Consider the following 15,896-nt stretch of genomic DNA (forward strand, 5'->3'; position numbering starts at 1 on the left):
CCTGGTTTTGTTATGTGAAAATTTATGAGAAGTTGGAGAACTTGCTCACACATATAGGGCTTTTTACAGAAAATAAAATAAAATAAAATAAATAGGTAATGGTTCTGCCCTTCTTGAGAACAAGCAAAATTACACCAGAAAATATTCTGTCTTCTCTGCTCTCTGAGAATAAACCCTGGGAGCTCCAGTTTGAAACACTGCCCCCAATCAATATTTAATAGGAAGCCCTAGGGGAATATTTTTCTGCTCCCCTATAAAGTGATATTTTCCTTGAGACATTAGTAGGTAAGGCTAAAAGAGACCAGGTACCTGAGGTTATGCTTTTAATTCAAATCTCTATCCTCCTGTCTACTTCATGGACGAGAATGCATCACTTATCTTCAGGGCACTAAAGTCATGGGTTTATTGGAGCAATAGTGCATTAGGAAAGGCTCAAAGTAAAATTTTCTCTGCAGAGCCCTCTAGAGGACTACAGCTTTTTTGGCAAATACCTCATAGTGTATTTAAGGTAGATGTCATTTTGATGAGGCCTCCTAAAAGTATGCCTAAGATTCACAGGGTTTAGGGTTTCATCTTTAATTTGGGTCTTCTGAGATAATCTTTTTATTTACAGCAAACTAGACTTTAGGTAAAAGCCTAGAGAAATGTCTTTTGTTTTGTGTTTTATCCTTATTGCTTGCCAGTTGGGATGTAAGTGGGGAGAAAAATCTAATTTCCAATATAACCTCCACTTAAGGAGAAGAATATCTTCCAAAGAAGAGAATGGTGTTGGTTTGGTTGTGTCTGATGAAGAAGAGGAAAGGACGGTCAGCTTTGAACTCATAAGTCTCTGGGCAACACAGAGGCATTGCAAGAAGTCCCATGGAACAACCAGCTTCGGTGCCCTCTTCAGTCACTTCCACAATTGTCTTCTGGATGGCCTTGGACACAACCAAGCCATCTTTCATAGAGATTCCTGACAAATCAGCTTTTCCCCACTCAAAAACATTCATTACTCCCATCTCCTGAAGAGTGCTGTTGAGAACATAACTTTCCTCCATCTTGAACTGGGGCAGGTACACCTTTACTCTCACTGGTTGCATCGTAGCCAAGCTGGTCCATTCTGATAGTTTTTCGTAGGTGAGGGCACATTCAAGCTGTAAGGTGGTATTGGGAGTTATGATTGGCACCATAATGAATGACAGGAAAGGAAGTTCAGTTTTCCCCACTTGTCTTCTGACCACACCGGAGCAATGCTAAAGTATTGCTCTCTATGTATGTTACTAGAGAGAAAATGAAGTGTTACCTGTTCTAGGCCAGTAAAGTCCTCACAGTCATCTTCAGGAAGAAGAATGAACATGCTCATTTCATTATCGAAGTACTGGAGCTCTATGATTTTTGTTTTCAGTTCCTCTATGATGGTCATGTTAAAATTTCCTTCTTGAAACATCATCTGCACTTTCCTTCTCTCATTCTGGAACACATGAAACATATTAAATGGAAAATACAGAAATTATCACCCTGGTTTTAATTGGGTTCAGCACTGAGGTTAGAGTTCAGCTCAAAAGCATTATTTTAACTGGTTATGCATTTAATGTCGTTGTAGCATTGATGTGTTCCGCTCAACTGTAGTCCCCATGAAGTTATCTATTTTTGAAGGGTAAAAACTGCATTTCCCTTTCTAATGATGCCAAATTACTTTACTCACAACTTCCTCATTACATCTTTCTTTTTTCTGGTGTGTCAGATGAGGAAACAGATACGTCTTATGCAACCATAAATTAAATTCTTCATGAATAATGTATACATTCCCCTGGCATAATTGGTCCTTAATACATTTTTTCCCAAAAGCACACACTGTTCTGTTCATAAATAGTAGCAGAGAAACATAATCTTGAGTTTCAATCTCAAGAGCAGACTATTTTTGAAACGGCACCCCTTAGTTGCAAAATCCCCAACAAAGTGCATGTGCCCAGTGGATTTGGTCCAACAAGGATCTCAGCTGCAAAAGAACCACCTCTGATGTGAATTGGTACAAACATTTATATATTTGGTTAGGAAAACTGAGAAAAATAAAGCCTTCTATTGTTCTCACTCAAGATCACTGTTTTGTCTTGGGATAACAGGGCAGAGAAAATCTGTTATTATAGGAGACAGACATCTGACCTCCATCCCCCAGCTGCTTCAGTTCCTGCCCATACTGTACCTTGTTCAGGTGGAAATACATTTCCTTAGTGTCTTCTTTCTTAAATTCTACTGCCCACTTTCCTTTGAAATATATAGCATTGACCAGGACGAGTACAGTAGAGGGATCAATAAAACCAGAAGCAAATAGGTCTTTGATTTTACCTTTAAAAATAATGAATTAAGAAGAATTATTACTTTGTTGTGGAAATCAGCTAACTTTGACTATTAATAGTTATTTCTTTTAAATTCACAAGTGGCATAATGTTGTTAGACAAATGACAAATATTTATGTACAGCTTTGGAACCAATGAACTCAAGGCATTTTTGTTCCCCTTCCTACATTTATTTCTTATTGAAAAGAAAAAAAATAGTTCAGATGTTTAATTTATAAAAATCTTCCAATCTTTGTAAAAATGTAGAGAGTGATCTTCCTAAGTGGTTCAATTGCAAATCAAAAAATCTGCACATTTTTTTCTTTACCTTTTGTCTCATTTTCAACCCAGAAGTTAATTTTGTCTCTGACTTCTTCTTCAGTGTATTTAAAATTTACTGGTTCCAGTTCTGCTCGATAGAATTTTTTTGTGGAATCCAAGTACCGCTGGAAAGTACAAATTGCAGAAGTTTATTGCAATGTGGTGATTTTTATAAGATAGATAATTTCATGGCTTCAGGATAGTTCCATGCAGTAGATCAGCAAGAAAGAAATTAGTAAAAAAGGCATATGTCCCTTTGTGCTTTATGTTGGAAAACATTCCGCTGAGTCCCCACTCCCTGTTACAAGGGAGACCATGGTCACTTACCTGGAAGAATGGGTAAGTAATTTCTCCAAAGAGCCTGTTGGCAATGGTGAGACAACAGCCTGGTCCAGGTTCACTGACTTCAGCCAACAGAGCCTGGAACTGGGAATGGACTCCTTCATCTTCTTCACACTTCAAACAGGAAAACAGATGTTTCGTGGTAGGCTTGAGCTTTCCTATGCAAAGTTGGACCTGAGGGTGAATTGCAGCCTCTCTCTGCATGAGAAACCCTACTCCACCCAGCTGATACAGGCACTGGAATAAACACACCAGGACACCACCTCATATTCCCCCTGTGCCACATGTACAGAATGACAAAACAGTTCCCCCTCGGGCCTGCACCAGCTCACCTCTGAACCACGCTGTATCCGACAGATGCCTCTGTGCACACTAAGCAAAAGGCTTCTGGCTTAGAGACTGGGAGAAGCAAGCTCCAAGGTGCCTTTGGCATGCTCTGTTGTCAAACCTTTGCAGGTGGCAATTGAAGCCCTTACCATATTTTAGATTGGCACTGCTGTTTTGGTTAGAAACCCATAATGAGAAGGCTCAGCTGTTGAAATGTGTGATCTCACAAGGCCCCTTAAATAATAATAAAGGAACAGTAATAAGCAGGTCTGCAAATCTAGATGGAGAGGCAGATCAGCCCTGCTGTGCTTTCTGATTAAGTGATTGTCTTCAAGGAAAAAGGCTGACAAACTGTCTCCTGTTGATTCAGCTCAAAGCTGCAATTGTGTCTTACCTCTCCAGAAGGGTATCCTTGTCTTGTACTGCTCAAAACTTCTCTGAAATGAAAGACCTGCAATGTAAATATTGGGTGAAGGAAGCTGAGTGAAGGTACTTCAAAGCCAAAGCAGTGTTGCAAGCCTATCCCAAAACACAGGCAGACACAGTCCCTGCAGAAAGGCCCCTTTGTTCTTTACCATAAAATCCTAGCAAGTGAACAAGTAGTTTTAGGAGAATGGTGAGTGCGTGAAATCTTTGAAATTTTTCTGCATGAGAAGGGGGGCTTTGAGTGTCCAGAGAAGGCAGAAAACCACATTAAAGGGAAGGTACTCTTCTGAGCTCTGAGAGTGCAGGGATACCTCCAAAACACTTTCTTTAGCTCTGATGTATCCATTGAACAGTCCATTCAATAATAATGCTTAGCCTGAAGAAGTTTGGTGTTGAGAACAGCATAGTGTATTTTTAAAGGGCTCTCTGCATACATCAGTCCTTTGGATATTTAGGAACTGTGTCAGAGGGAGCAATCAGCCTCTTGGCTCATATCTTGCTCATCGTTCCCTTTTCAGAGCAAGGGCTTACCTTCTCAATCTGCTCGAGTGTGCTGCCCCTGGCTCCAAGGACAACCATTCCAAAGGCAGCTGACAGGCTTAGTGGGGAGAAGAAGATGTTTTCATTTCTTTTTCTTTTGTTCAGCTCTCTGAAAAAGTCAAGACAGAACCTGGCATTGGCTGCGCTGAGAGAGCACATTGTGGCACTGTGATCACCTGAAACAAGGGTAAAAATAATTTAGGTTTCTCATCCTTACACCTGTTTTATATAGATGCCCTGGTAAGGTTTTTTGCAATAGCTTGGCTGAATTATTCAGTACTTCATGGAAATTCCCTGTTCATTACATTTGGGATTTCACAGTGAATCTGAAAACCAGAATCCCTGAACAGCAGAAGAAACACATTTACAGAAACATTATTCTGAGTTGAGCTGCTTCTCCAGCTCATGCAATAGCTATGGCTTTGCCACTTAGCCCTAACTTTGTCTTAAACAAACTTCCAGTTCAGTTTATATCCTGATCTTTTTGCTTTGAGTCCTCCAGGCATAGCTCATTAATTACACCCTTGATCATATCTTATTCTGTTTATCTCTAAAAACTTTGCATAGTTCAGCTGTGCCTGACACACTGTGTCCTTCTAAGACTGGTTGCTTAACAAATGTTTGAAAGAAAATTGAACTACAGACAGGCTCACTTGGTAAGATTTTGAACAGAAATACATTGCGCATTAGTAGAAAATTCCAGACATATTTTTTTATCGGAAGCTTAAACTCTTTTTCCTGCAGCTTAAACTCTTTTTTCCAGATACACTTCTGTTACAATCACTATTATGACAAGCAGATCATCTTGAATGTTCTGCAAAACTCTTCATGTCTTAGACCAGGAACAGAGTTCCTTTCTCACTAAAGACTTTTTCCAGTGTCTGCACCGAGTAAAGTGTTACAGAAGCACCTGACCATAAGATCAGTATTTTAGAAGTTCCACTATTCTAAGTCACATTTGGTTTAATTCTTACCGAGTCTGAATAATTTCCTCCACACAAGTAGTAAGCATATTTCCCCTATTACACATATAAACATTTGAAAGTTAGAGCATTATAGAAAGAGTATGCTCTCATAAGTTACCATTCTGGGTCATACAAAAGAAGTGGCAAATGGTTTTAATCTTCTTTAGAAGCACATTTGGAAAGTAGAAGTTTAGAAGTACAAGTTAAGCACAGATTCATTACACAGCCCATACATTTTAATGTAATCCAAAACATTGCACAGCAATTTGGAAATATTGTCAATTCCTCAAAATATGTCACATGCCATATGTATGTGCAAAGGAGGTATGTATGTTACAAATGGACATATTGATCCTTAGATCCTAGTTCTGTCATTTAGAATTAAAGATCATGGAGATATTTACCTTCTCTTCGGGACTGACGGTGTCAACTTGACAGACGAACTTCTTGGTGGAGCTTCTGGAGCAATGGGATATAAAACCATTGCCACTCCCAGTGGCAGCATCAATTTCACTCATGATGAATCACATTACTGTCTGTTGCAACCAGTTCATATAATTAGGGGACCTGTTTTGGAATATTGAATTTTTCCATATCCCTAGGAGTCCAGAAAGATGTCACAATTTTCAATGGATACTAAGATGTAAAAAAAAAAATCTAAGTAGTTATAAAAAAAACAAAGCAAACTCCTAGAAACAAGGGTGATTTCAGAGGGGTTTTTCACATGTAAAAAAATTAATTCTAAGAATTTTGTTTTGACTTCTGAAGTGTCACCAATGAATGCAATATACAGTTTTTGTAGTAGAAACAATTATACTGCTATAGTCAGCCCACTGATTTAGTCCTGTGCTAAACTATATCCTAAGTTCAGCCCAGAACTTCTCATTACTCCCCATTTTTGTCAGTGTCTCTGAGGACATCTGATCATTGTCTTATATTGCTTCAGCAAGGCATAGACAGCAGGGAGAAAGCAACCTACTTAGTAACCTACTTATAAGAAGTAATATATTTCTGGTGTTATTTTCCTGAGAAATTATCTTTCTTCACATTCAGGTTGAAGGTGTGTGGGTGGGCAAGTATTCACATGAGTTTATGCAAGCACTAACACTGTTCTGTAGCAAGTACTTAGTTATCACTACTAAGATGTACTTACACATCAACCCAACAGGATACCAGGCTTCTCTGGTGTTTAAGAAACTCTGAAGGCAGTTTCCTATTGGGCATAAAGTACTCATGAGTTTCACTGTCTTTCAGATCGAGTTTTCCCACAGCTATTCCTTGGGAGGAAATAGAAATTAAAACACGCTTTTCATTCAAGCCCTGAGAACAAGAGAGTCAGACCTGCACAGATTTTGCCTGAAGCAATGAAAGGCATGGAGTCTGGTTTAACTTGCTTAACACTGGGGAAAGAGAATTTCCCAAAGAATCATCTGGCTTTCTTTCCTGGTTTCTGGCTGTTCTCCACCACAGTCACTTAAAAACCCACCTGCTGAGCCTGTTCCTCAGTGCTAAGGAGACTTCCCTGTCTGACCATCCCAGAGCTACTCCAGCAGTTACATCTGCACCACTGGGGCCAGGATCAAGGCCACTTCACAGCTGCATCCCCCACACCACAGTCACACTGGATTTCCTTACCATCACAGAGCCTCAGACATCTCAATCCTTAAAATAATTCAATCATGGTGCAACAACAAGATATCAGCTCAAGCCAGTGCCTCCAAGGATGGACCCCAAAAAAAGGACACCTTGGGCTTTTATACCCTCACAACCTAGGTGTGGGAAAGTCCATGGTCTTTGGCTCCTGCTGTGTCTCCAAGTATCTGGTTCCCTGGCCAGGCCACAGCTCCCTGGGCCCTTTGTTGTGCACTGGGTAGGCATTTCACCCAGCTCCCACCCAGAGTTCAGCCTGCAGCTGCACCCCGAGCAACCTGCACTGAATGGATTCCCCAACACTCAGCACTGTCACCAACAGGAAACTGCAGAGCAGAACTGAGCAGATGCTGTTCCCTTTCTTCTGGTGATGGACTGTTCTCTAAATTCTTATTTTGGGCACTAGGCATAGCACAGTTGGAGGAAAAAGTTGGAAAAAGCAGCAGGGGGGAAGTATACAGGTAGGAGCTACAAGATGCAACAGTTTTAAGTCAGGGTAGCATCCAGGTGTCTCCCAGAACAGAAAGGAAATGGTTTTCGAGCATCAAGACCCAACTAAGTATTTGTCTTTCAGGAATATTGGCAATTTTTAGTCCAAATTAATACAGAGAATGGAAAATTGCAATCCTGAAGGACAATAATTCATGGCCTTTGAGCGCAGGGGTCTGTGCTAAAAGCCACAAGTATCCTTAAAATACATTCTTCTGTGTAGGAATTTGTTAGAGCAAAAGTCAAGTTATCTAATATGCTTGCAGAGTGAAACTCTACTCTCCTAGCTCCTGCTAATTAGTTTTCTAATACTTTTGAGCTCTTAACTGTCTTAAGTGAACAGATTTCTCCAGGTTTCTTCATCATTGTTCATTATTTTTCTGGTTTTGTAGGTACTTCTGTTCTTAATTCACTTTGAGTTAGTCTGAAGATTAACTATGGCTCAATTTTTCCATTTGGTGGATATTTGTTTCACATTAATCATTTTCTGTCAGTGGTCAAATTACAGACAATGGAGCAGCATAGGCATTCATTCCCAGAAAGGAACATTCTCTGCTGTTCCACTAGTCTCCTGCTTTGCTATTTTGTCCTCTTCTAGGTTATTTTAGTGTAGGTTAGAGTGTGGCTTAGAGATAGTTTTTTAATGAGAATGTCTGAGAAAGACAGGAATTTTTGTTCAAGCAGATTGAAGGATCTCCTGAATTGTAGGTTTTGAGGAGACTCACTATGCAAATGCTTGCTGGGAAGGGCAAAGGTACAGCTCACTTTGCTGTTGAATAGAGGGCTGGACTAGGACTTGCACCATATTTTCCGGATCTGTGACTCTCTTCTTGCTCTTTGAATAATGCAGGAGTTCATTGCAGTCCAGAGGACTGAAGATGGTCACAATAAGTCTCAGGATCAGGAGAATCTCTTTATTCCTTTCCATTGAAAACCTTGCTAAAGGAAAGGATACATAGCAGGAGGACTTTTTTTAAAGGTTACAGAGAAGTAGTTGCTGAGATGTCTTATGTGGAAAGGAAGATGAAGATGTAAAAGCAGTGCAGGCAGTGACAGATTTTGTTTCAGATAGACTACTTTGTCAAGAATGCAGATTTCAAAGAGAGCCCTTTTAGCTGGTGGTCAGATGCTTGTCACAGTTAAGTTGCTTTAAGGCACAGGGGAGTGGACTGCAGACTGACCTGCTTTCTACACCTAAAATTCCACACATTCAGATAAGATTGTAAATAGCAGCTGCATCCTTAGGGATAAGTTTTGCCCAGCACTGTTCATTTGTTTGCAGTTGTTTTGGCTGAAAGTCTCAAAATTTTACTTCACTTTCTAGCAATATTTTTTTAATGCTTCTGCTGGCCTTGGAGCCAGGGTGAAGGGAATGAAGACTTCTCTATATGATTTTTAAACCATAAAGAGTTCTGATGACATGGATGAGATAAGCATAGGAAGGCCAAAGCAAGGAACAAAGATCCAGCTAGTGAGTCAATCAGCAAAACACAACCTGACAGCAAGATGCAATGACTCACTCTGTAGCTGAACAGACCACTACCATATTCCTTGTCATTATTCTTTGCTTCAAGATAATACAAGAAAGTTGGATGTCTACAGTTCTCCCTTGGCTTTTTTCTCACTGTTTGCAGCCACAGCCTTCCCTTACTGTCAGTGTCTGCGGGAAGCAGATTCTTGTCAAGGAACCAGAGGCTGATTTGACAGCAAAGGCTTTTCTTGTCTCTTTCATCTTACAAAATGCACGTTCTGCTACCACCCTCCTCAGGTGGTAATTACAGAGTACCTGATTTGTCTGAGGTTGACTGTGAGTAAATGTACCATTAGATAAGTGGAGTTGCTGAATAGCAATAAAACAAGGACTCCTTTGATTTTCACTGGCCAAGAGGGTCCCCCCTCCCTGTTTGTCAGACATCGGCTACAACAAATAACAGGTCTTATACAATATATCAGAGCAATTAGGGTGATAATGTATCTGTGATGATCCACAGAAACTTTGGCATGACAGAACACACATCTCTTGAAGTTGAGGAAGCTGGAGATACTTCAGATGTTGCTGATGGTCTCAGCTCATTTGGGAAGCACCACATGAGCAGATTCTGATATTCATTTCTGTGATCTTCAGGTTGTATGAGTTGAAAACCAAGTGTCAGCTTATAAATAGTACTGCTATCTGCTGACTCTCCAATACTGAATTTGCTAGCAACGAGGTGCACGTATTGATGAGTGTGAACTTTGCAGAGACCTGAGCCACCTCATGCTGGTCATTCAGCTTGCCAGGGAAAAGGTGAGCCCAGCACTGCTGGTTTTCCAACTGAACTTCTTTGTGCATCAGAAGCTTTTCCACGATTGCAATAAACCCCATTTACTCCCCAGGGAAATCTAGACATGGCACAAAATAACAATAATATAATCATCTTTGATTCACTTACCAGCATCCAAAAATAGCTCTAGCAATACAGCCAGTTCTGCCTGTTGTACCTTCTCTGGTCACACCCTTTCCCACTTGATCATGAGCTTTGACTAACAGGAAATTACATTTGTAGGCAGGGACATCTGCATGTGTCTTCTTAACAGATTTCCATAGTCTAAGGTGATATGATTACACAGATAAATATTTCTGCTTGATGACCCTGTTTTATAATGCTGATTCAGGCTTTGTGAGTGATCTCATTTATAGTATTTCTGGATATCATTTACTTGTGGCAATTTAAGTCATTTTATAAGCTACGTTTCTTTACCTTAATAGCAAGTGCAGCATTTTTTTAAAGCTGTGTGATACAGAATGTCCAGAAGTACTCCTCTCCTGGCTCTGCCTCAGTGCATACCTTTTCTTGTCATCCATTATTATTGGATGCAGTAGAAAGTAGGGAATTTCTTTTGCATTTTAAAAAAGAGGCTGGTTTTCTATACTGCTTAGCCAGTGGAAGAGATAACAGATATTTTCATGCAATGGAGCTGTTGTTGTTAGCTTTGGTTAGAAATGACAGAACTGTGGCTGGAAGGATCTTTGAGATTCCTGGTGCATCTGCTGCCCTAAGGTGGGATGAAAAATCTAGACTACAGTTGATATGTATTTATTGAATCTGTTTTTTGAAGCTTCTGGACAAAGAGTTTCCAAACCTCTGTTACATCTCTGTCTTCCTTATTCCTGAAGTTTTAACTCAACTTTGTCCTAAGTTGTTCTGACTGTAAATGAAAGCAGTTGTGTTCAGTTATCTTTAAACTTTGATATGTGCTACTGGCTAAGTTGTTCAAATACTTAGTAGTCAATTTATCCTTTGTACAAGATGTAGTATTTGGGAGTGTCTCCCTGGCCATAAAATGTAAATTCTGTGGTTGTACTCATAACCGGGAACTTTACACAAATCACACTACCCAAAACCTGTGGGTATTGTTAGCTACTGAGCTACTTCACCAAATTATGGACTTGGACACCTGAAACATCCTTCAGGACTGCTCATTCATGTAGCACATTGTGTAATTTTCACCATTCTGAGGAGAAAGGTATTGCTTTTGACCATCAGTCTGGATGTTAAAAATAATTCTTCTTCCTTATTCCTGTGACCATCCTTATGAAATCCTGTGATTTCCATAGCCAAATTATGCAGTGGGTCAGTAGTCCTATATGTTAGTTGCATAAATGTTAGTGTGGATATTCTTGAGAGTCCTTTCAGCTATTGAAGTGAGATGTATCACAGGTCCAGAAATGGAGCTTGTTTGCCAGTATTGTGCACATATTGTTAGTGACTGAACTTTGAAAACAAAATGAGATTTGAAAATACCCTTCCTAAGCTGCCAAGCACTGTGAGGAACAGGCAGGTGGATAATTTGAAAACACGGGGTCAAATTTTCAGCCAATGTAAACTGATTTAGCTCCAACTGAGGTGTGAAAAGAGAATTTGTTCCCATTGAAAAAGGTTCTTCTTCAGGCCACAGAATAATACAGATGTGCAAATGGTATGTTTCCTGCATACTGCCATGGAATTTGTACATATATCATTTCTTCATTCTGCAATTCAAATTCCTACATGCCTGGGTTAACCAAGGACTACAGAACTGTCCTGAAAATAAGTTCTCTATACCTCTTCACATTTCTGCTTTCCCTCAGTTCCACTGATTTTTACCACTGATAAAGTTTTTGCTCTCATATATATATATTTTATATAGATAAAATTTGACAGCCCTTTTCTCTTCTGGCCTGCCTGTAACCCAGACACATCACCTTGTGAATCCCAGATACTTGTATACTGGCTGGTTTTAAACATTTGTGTATAATTTAATGGGGAATCTGTGACCAGCACCACTTACCAACATCCTTCATAAAACAAGGTACTTTAACTGTACAGAATAAGATATTTAAGAAAACTTGACTTAAATGCATTGTGCTTCCAAGAACCACTGCTTCATGCAGAGCATGTAAAGTAGTCCCTGCTATTGTGTTCTTGAGTAGCCACTGGATGTAAACAAGAATGTCTTTTCAGAACAGAACATGATGTTCAATAGCTTCGGTGTTCGGCCTGGGACACCCAAGTGAAATTCACACACAGAAGAGCCCCACATTTTTCTAGATGGAGGCAAGTATCTATCTACAACATGCTGATGAAGGGACACTAAGGCTATGTGAGAAATCATGACACAACATTTCCCTTGCAACTCTCTGTGTGCCAATGGAACAGAGATCCTCTGGTAGAGAAGCACACACAGCCAGTGTTGCTGCTGGGGAAAAGTGCCATTTGGCCCTTTCCCTAAATCTCTTTTTTTTGTACAAAGTAAACATTACCAGTAAGCCACAGGAGGTAAACAGGATCTGGAACACCATCAAATGCCTGTGGGGTGACTTCAAAGCTCTGACCCTGCTAGCAAGCCTTCTCATTTGAGATTTGAGAAAGCCTCCCACATCTTCATTCGCAGAGCTGAAGTTTACTGTATATTTAAGACGTGGTTCATTTTTTCCTCCTGTATTTGTAAGCCAGAAACAGGATGTACCCACAAATATAGTCTCCCTTTGCTTTTGTGCCACATGGAGAAACAAAACTCTGGGTGTTCATTTCTAAATTCTGACCTCAAGATGGCCCTTTTTTATTCCTGCTCAGCTAGAGAACCAGGACTGGATTCTGTTCTCAGATATGAGTGTAAATCTATCATAACTCCACCAATACCTGTTCACTGAAGTTTAATAGCTTATAAACACATTTTGTGTAATTGAAAAAAAAATTGTGTAGGCAGAATTAGGCCAGAATTAGACCATACTTGCTTTTGCAGTTGAGTTCAGCAGCAGCCAAAACATCAACACTGTTTTAGCCAGAAATCCCAGAAGACCACTGTACAGGCTGCTGTGAACACAGTCAGCACCATCCCAGTCACACTCAGTGCACCTCAGTGCAGATATTGCATTACTATATTCTGAAAATAATATGGTACTTAAAAGGGGCTTTCATCCATTATGGAATTCTGGATTGAGAAATACTTTCCCTCAGCAGTCAACTCTGTATTGTATAGCAAGATTATTTCCCACTCATCAGGCAGAGGGCAGGGTGAGAAATTTTATACTTAGAACAATCTTCCTCCAAAGCCAAACACCTCGTGGTCTCCAAGGACCACAGTTTTTCAGGCACATGTCAAACACCAGAGCACTGGAGAAGAATTGTCTTAGAAAGTTTCATAGTGATACTGAAAAAATCCTACCTTTTGCATTCATTATTATTTTCAGAATGACAGGTCAGAGAAATGAAAATGAAAGACAGTCAGGCTCTTGGTGGTGGTAAATTAATGTGCTTGTAGCTCATGGAAGAAATACAACAGGCAATAGACAAGACGTGGCAGATGTTCAAAAGCATTGAGCGCCTAAGGCAACCTTCAAATCAGAGTTCAAAAAGCCATACCAATTAAATGCTTTGTTATTGCTGCCACACTTAACTACTTCCAAATTGAGGGCCTGGAGAGAGTATTTGAGGAGTGTGGGAAAAATCTCTGCAGATCTCCATGGCCAGCATCAGTATGGGGACTAGCTCAGGACATGAACATGACCTGTGGGTTTCACTGCCTCCATGGCAGCCAGGAGCCTTCCCTCGTGGTGGTGTTTAGGCACCGGAGTCAGGGTTACTGGAGACATGTGGGAGGAAAGTGGGGGGTTCAGCACTGAGCTGTTTCTGGCTTGGGACATGGTGGCTGGGGACAGAGGCCTGCAAAACTTCCCAGAGTGTGGCCCCACTATCAGTCTTGTTGTGTGGCTGAGGAAGAAAGGCATCATGCTGGACTTCTGATTTATACAGCACAACATCCAACTCTTTAGACAACCTCACTGCAATGGGAGTTTTCATGGCTAAGAGTGAAATAAGACTGAAAAAATAATTAAATAAGCTCCATTAAGTGTGTTCACTTGTTTGAGAAGAGCTCTAAACAGGAGAGGCCCATTGTAATTTCTCCAGTTGTCTTGCTGAAGCAATGTGGTGCTTTTTCTTGGATCCAAGAATATAGGTACCAGGAAATGTCAGTGGCACTTGATAGCAACATCATTTTTATGCCTTACTCCTTTCTACCATAGTATTGTGTTCTTTTCTTGCTTTGTGGAGAAAAAAGCAGAACCTGCTCTATGCTTAGGGACAAACATCGGCCAAAGTAGAGAACATTCTTGCTTGGATTGTGGAACAGGTGGTCAGCTCTGAACTCATAAGGAATTATGGGGGCAAAGCATTATTTTGGTCACCCCTGTAGCAGCATCTGCCTCAGTTCCTTCTCCATTAAATTCCACAAAGAAAACTCTTCACCTGTGTACTCCAGCCAGCTCCACAGTCACTTTCATCTCCTCAATTATTTTTATTAGAAGGCTATATTCTGTATAAACACAGCCATGTATTCAATATCCTGGGTGTTTTTCAAGAACTGCTACATGGTTTAGAAGCACCGACCAAGCTTCATACACTGTGGTTCATTGAAATACTGGATGTGGATTTTTCCAACACCACAGGAAGTTAGACACTGGCATGGGAGCGTAGCTGAGGTTGTCAGTTCTGTGTATTTGCTGCTGTACTCCAGCTATGGGTCTGATTTCCCGTACCCTAGGCATAGCCTACATGTTTCAGAACAGCGTGGGGAGCTTGAGGCATCAATGGTTATGGCTTGAAATCTACGTGGGCCTCCTGAGGCTTTTGGTGAACAACACGGTCATTGTCAGGCTGCACTTCTGAAGGTTTGCACCAGGTAACAAGCAAATAAGGCAGCAAGGTGGAGTTGTTCATGTCTGGGGTACAAGAGATGCACCAAAGGCCCCTGGGCATGTCTTCCAGGCTCCTCCATATTCATCACCATTCATGGGCAAGGAGATGGCTCCACGCTGCCAAAGCACTCATCCCGCAGCCCTGGAGGCGGCTCTGCACCACAAGCAGCAGTCAGGTTCCTTCACAGTGTTTCCTCCTGGTGTCTGGAGGGTGGCTGTGGGCTGAGCAATGCCTGGATTTCAGGCCAACAGGCACCGTGCTCAGCCCTGCTCTGGGCAGAATGTCGCATTTCTCATGGCAGCTGAACCCTAGCGAGCAAAATGCAGCTGAGTCCCCACTAGATAACATGAAATGATTGCATTGATAGAATCTGAAAATATGATTTAGGGGACTTTTCCTGTTATGAAACTCTAGTTTGAGAAGGTCTTTCCCCAGAGTGGTTGTTCCACTACAATTTAGCAAGATGATTCTTTTGGCCAGCTGGGGCCAGCTGAGGGCTGTGGAAAAGGCAGGACTGGTCATTGCTGAGACTGCTTTGTGCTGATAGATTTTACAGAGGAGTGAAGTGAGTGTCAGCAGAGTGAGCTGCAGTGGGGGTCTCCTGGTCTGCTGAGGTGTGAGCGGAGGCAGAGCAGCAGCTGGTGCTGTGAGCTTTCAGGCTGTGCCAAAAGCTACCTGCACCAGGCATTGCACAAGAAAATAAGGCATCCATCAAGATTTGTGAGAGGTCCTTTGGGAGTGCTTTTTCAGCATGTTTAAAACTGTCAGTAAGTGTATGGAAAAGCAGGACTCTGTTTCCAAACTGTAGCGCTCAAGTGAAGGAGGATTGCAAAATAATCTTGGAGGTGTGTAGGTGGCAGTGCTCTTACACAAAAGCTGTGACTCGCCATCCCATAACTTAAAATATCAAATTTCATGCCCAAGGATTCAGATGAAAAAGCTGCACAGCAGCACTCTCTGAAGAGCTGAAAAGAAGCTCACAGCTGACCTACTTCATTCACTGTGTTCTTTTCTAGGCATATATTAATAAAGTGGAGAAAAATTCATGCTATCAGAAAAATATAGACAAGAATTCTTCCATAGCATTCTAGTTAGGATAGACACCCACATACAGATATTTTTTTCCTCTTGTTACTGGACTAAAATAGGAATGGCACCAGACCCTGGAAACTAGAACTCATCTATAATGTAGCTATTGAACTGCAAAGTTATGGGTCCTGGAATTCTCTGCTTGTGCCTTTAAGCTGCACTCCTTCATGCAAGGCTTCAAAAGGAGGGTGGGCAGTTTTGCCCTGCAG

General features: G+C 41.0%; 1 protein-coding gene across 1 annotated transcript; it reads right to left on the reverse strand.

Annotated features, from left to right (window-relative positions):
* Nucleotides 1–731: 731 nt before the first annotated feature.
* Nucleotides 732–4,433, reverse strand: LOC107200916 (leukocyte elastase inhibitor A-like). Its single transcript, XM_033519308.1, has 6 exons — nt 4,266–4,433; nt 2,967–3,095; nt 2,647–2,764; nt 2,186–2,328; nt 1,286–1,453; nt 732–1,136 (listed from the first exon to the last, which is right to left on the reverse strand). The coding sequence occupies exons 1-6, from the start codon at nt 4,431–4,433 to the stop codon at nt 732–734; spliced, it is 1,131 nt and encodes a 376-aa protein (XP_033375199.1).
* Nucleotides 4,434–15,896: the final 11,463 nt, after the last annotated feature.

Source organism: Parus major, chromosome 2 (assembly GCF_001522545.3).
Source record: "Parus major isolate Abel chromosome 2, Parus_major1.1, whole genome shotgun sequence".
Lineage (NCBI taxonomy): Eukaryota > Metazoa > Chordata > Aves > Passeriformes > Paridae > Parus > Parus major.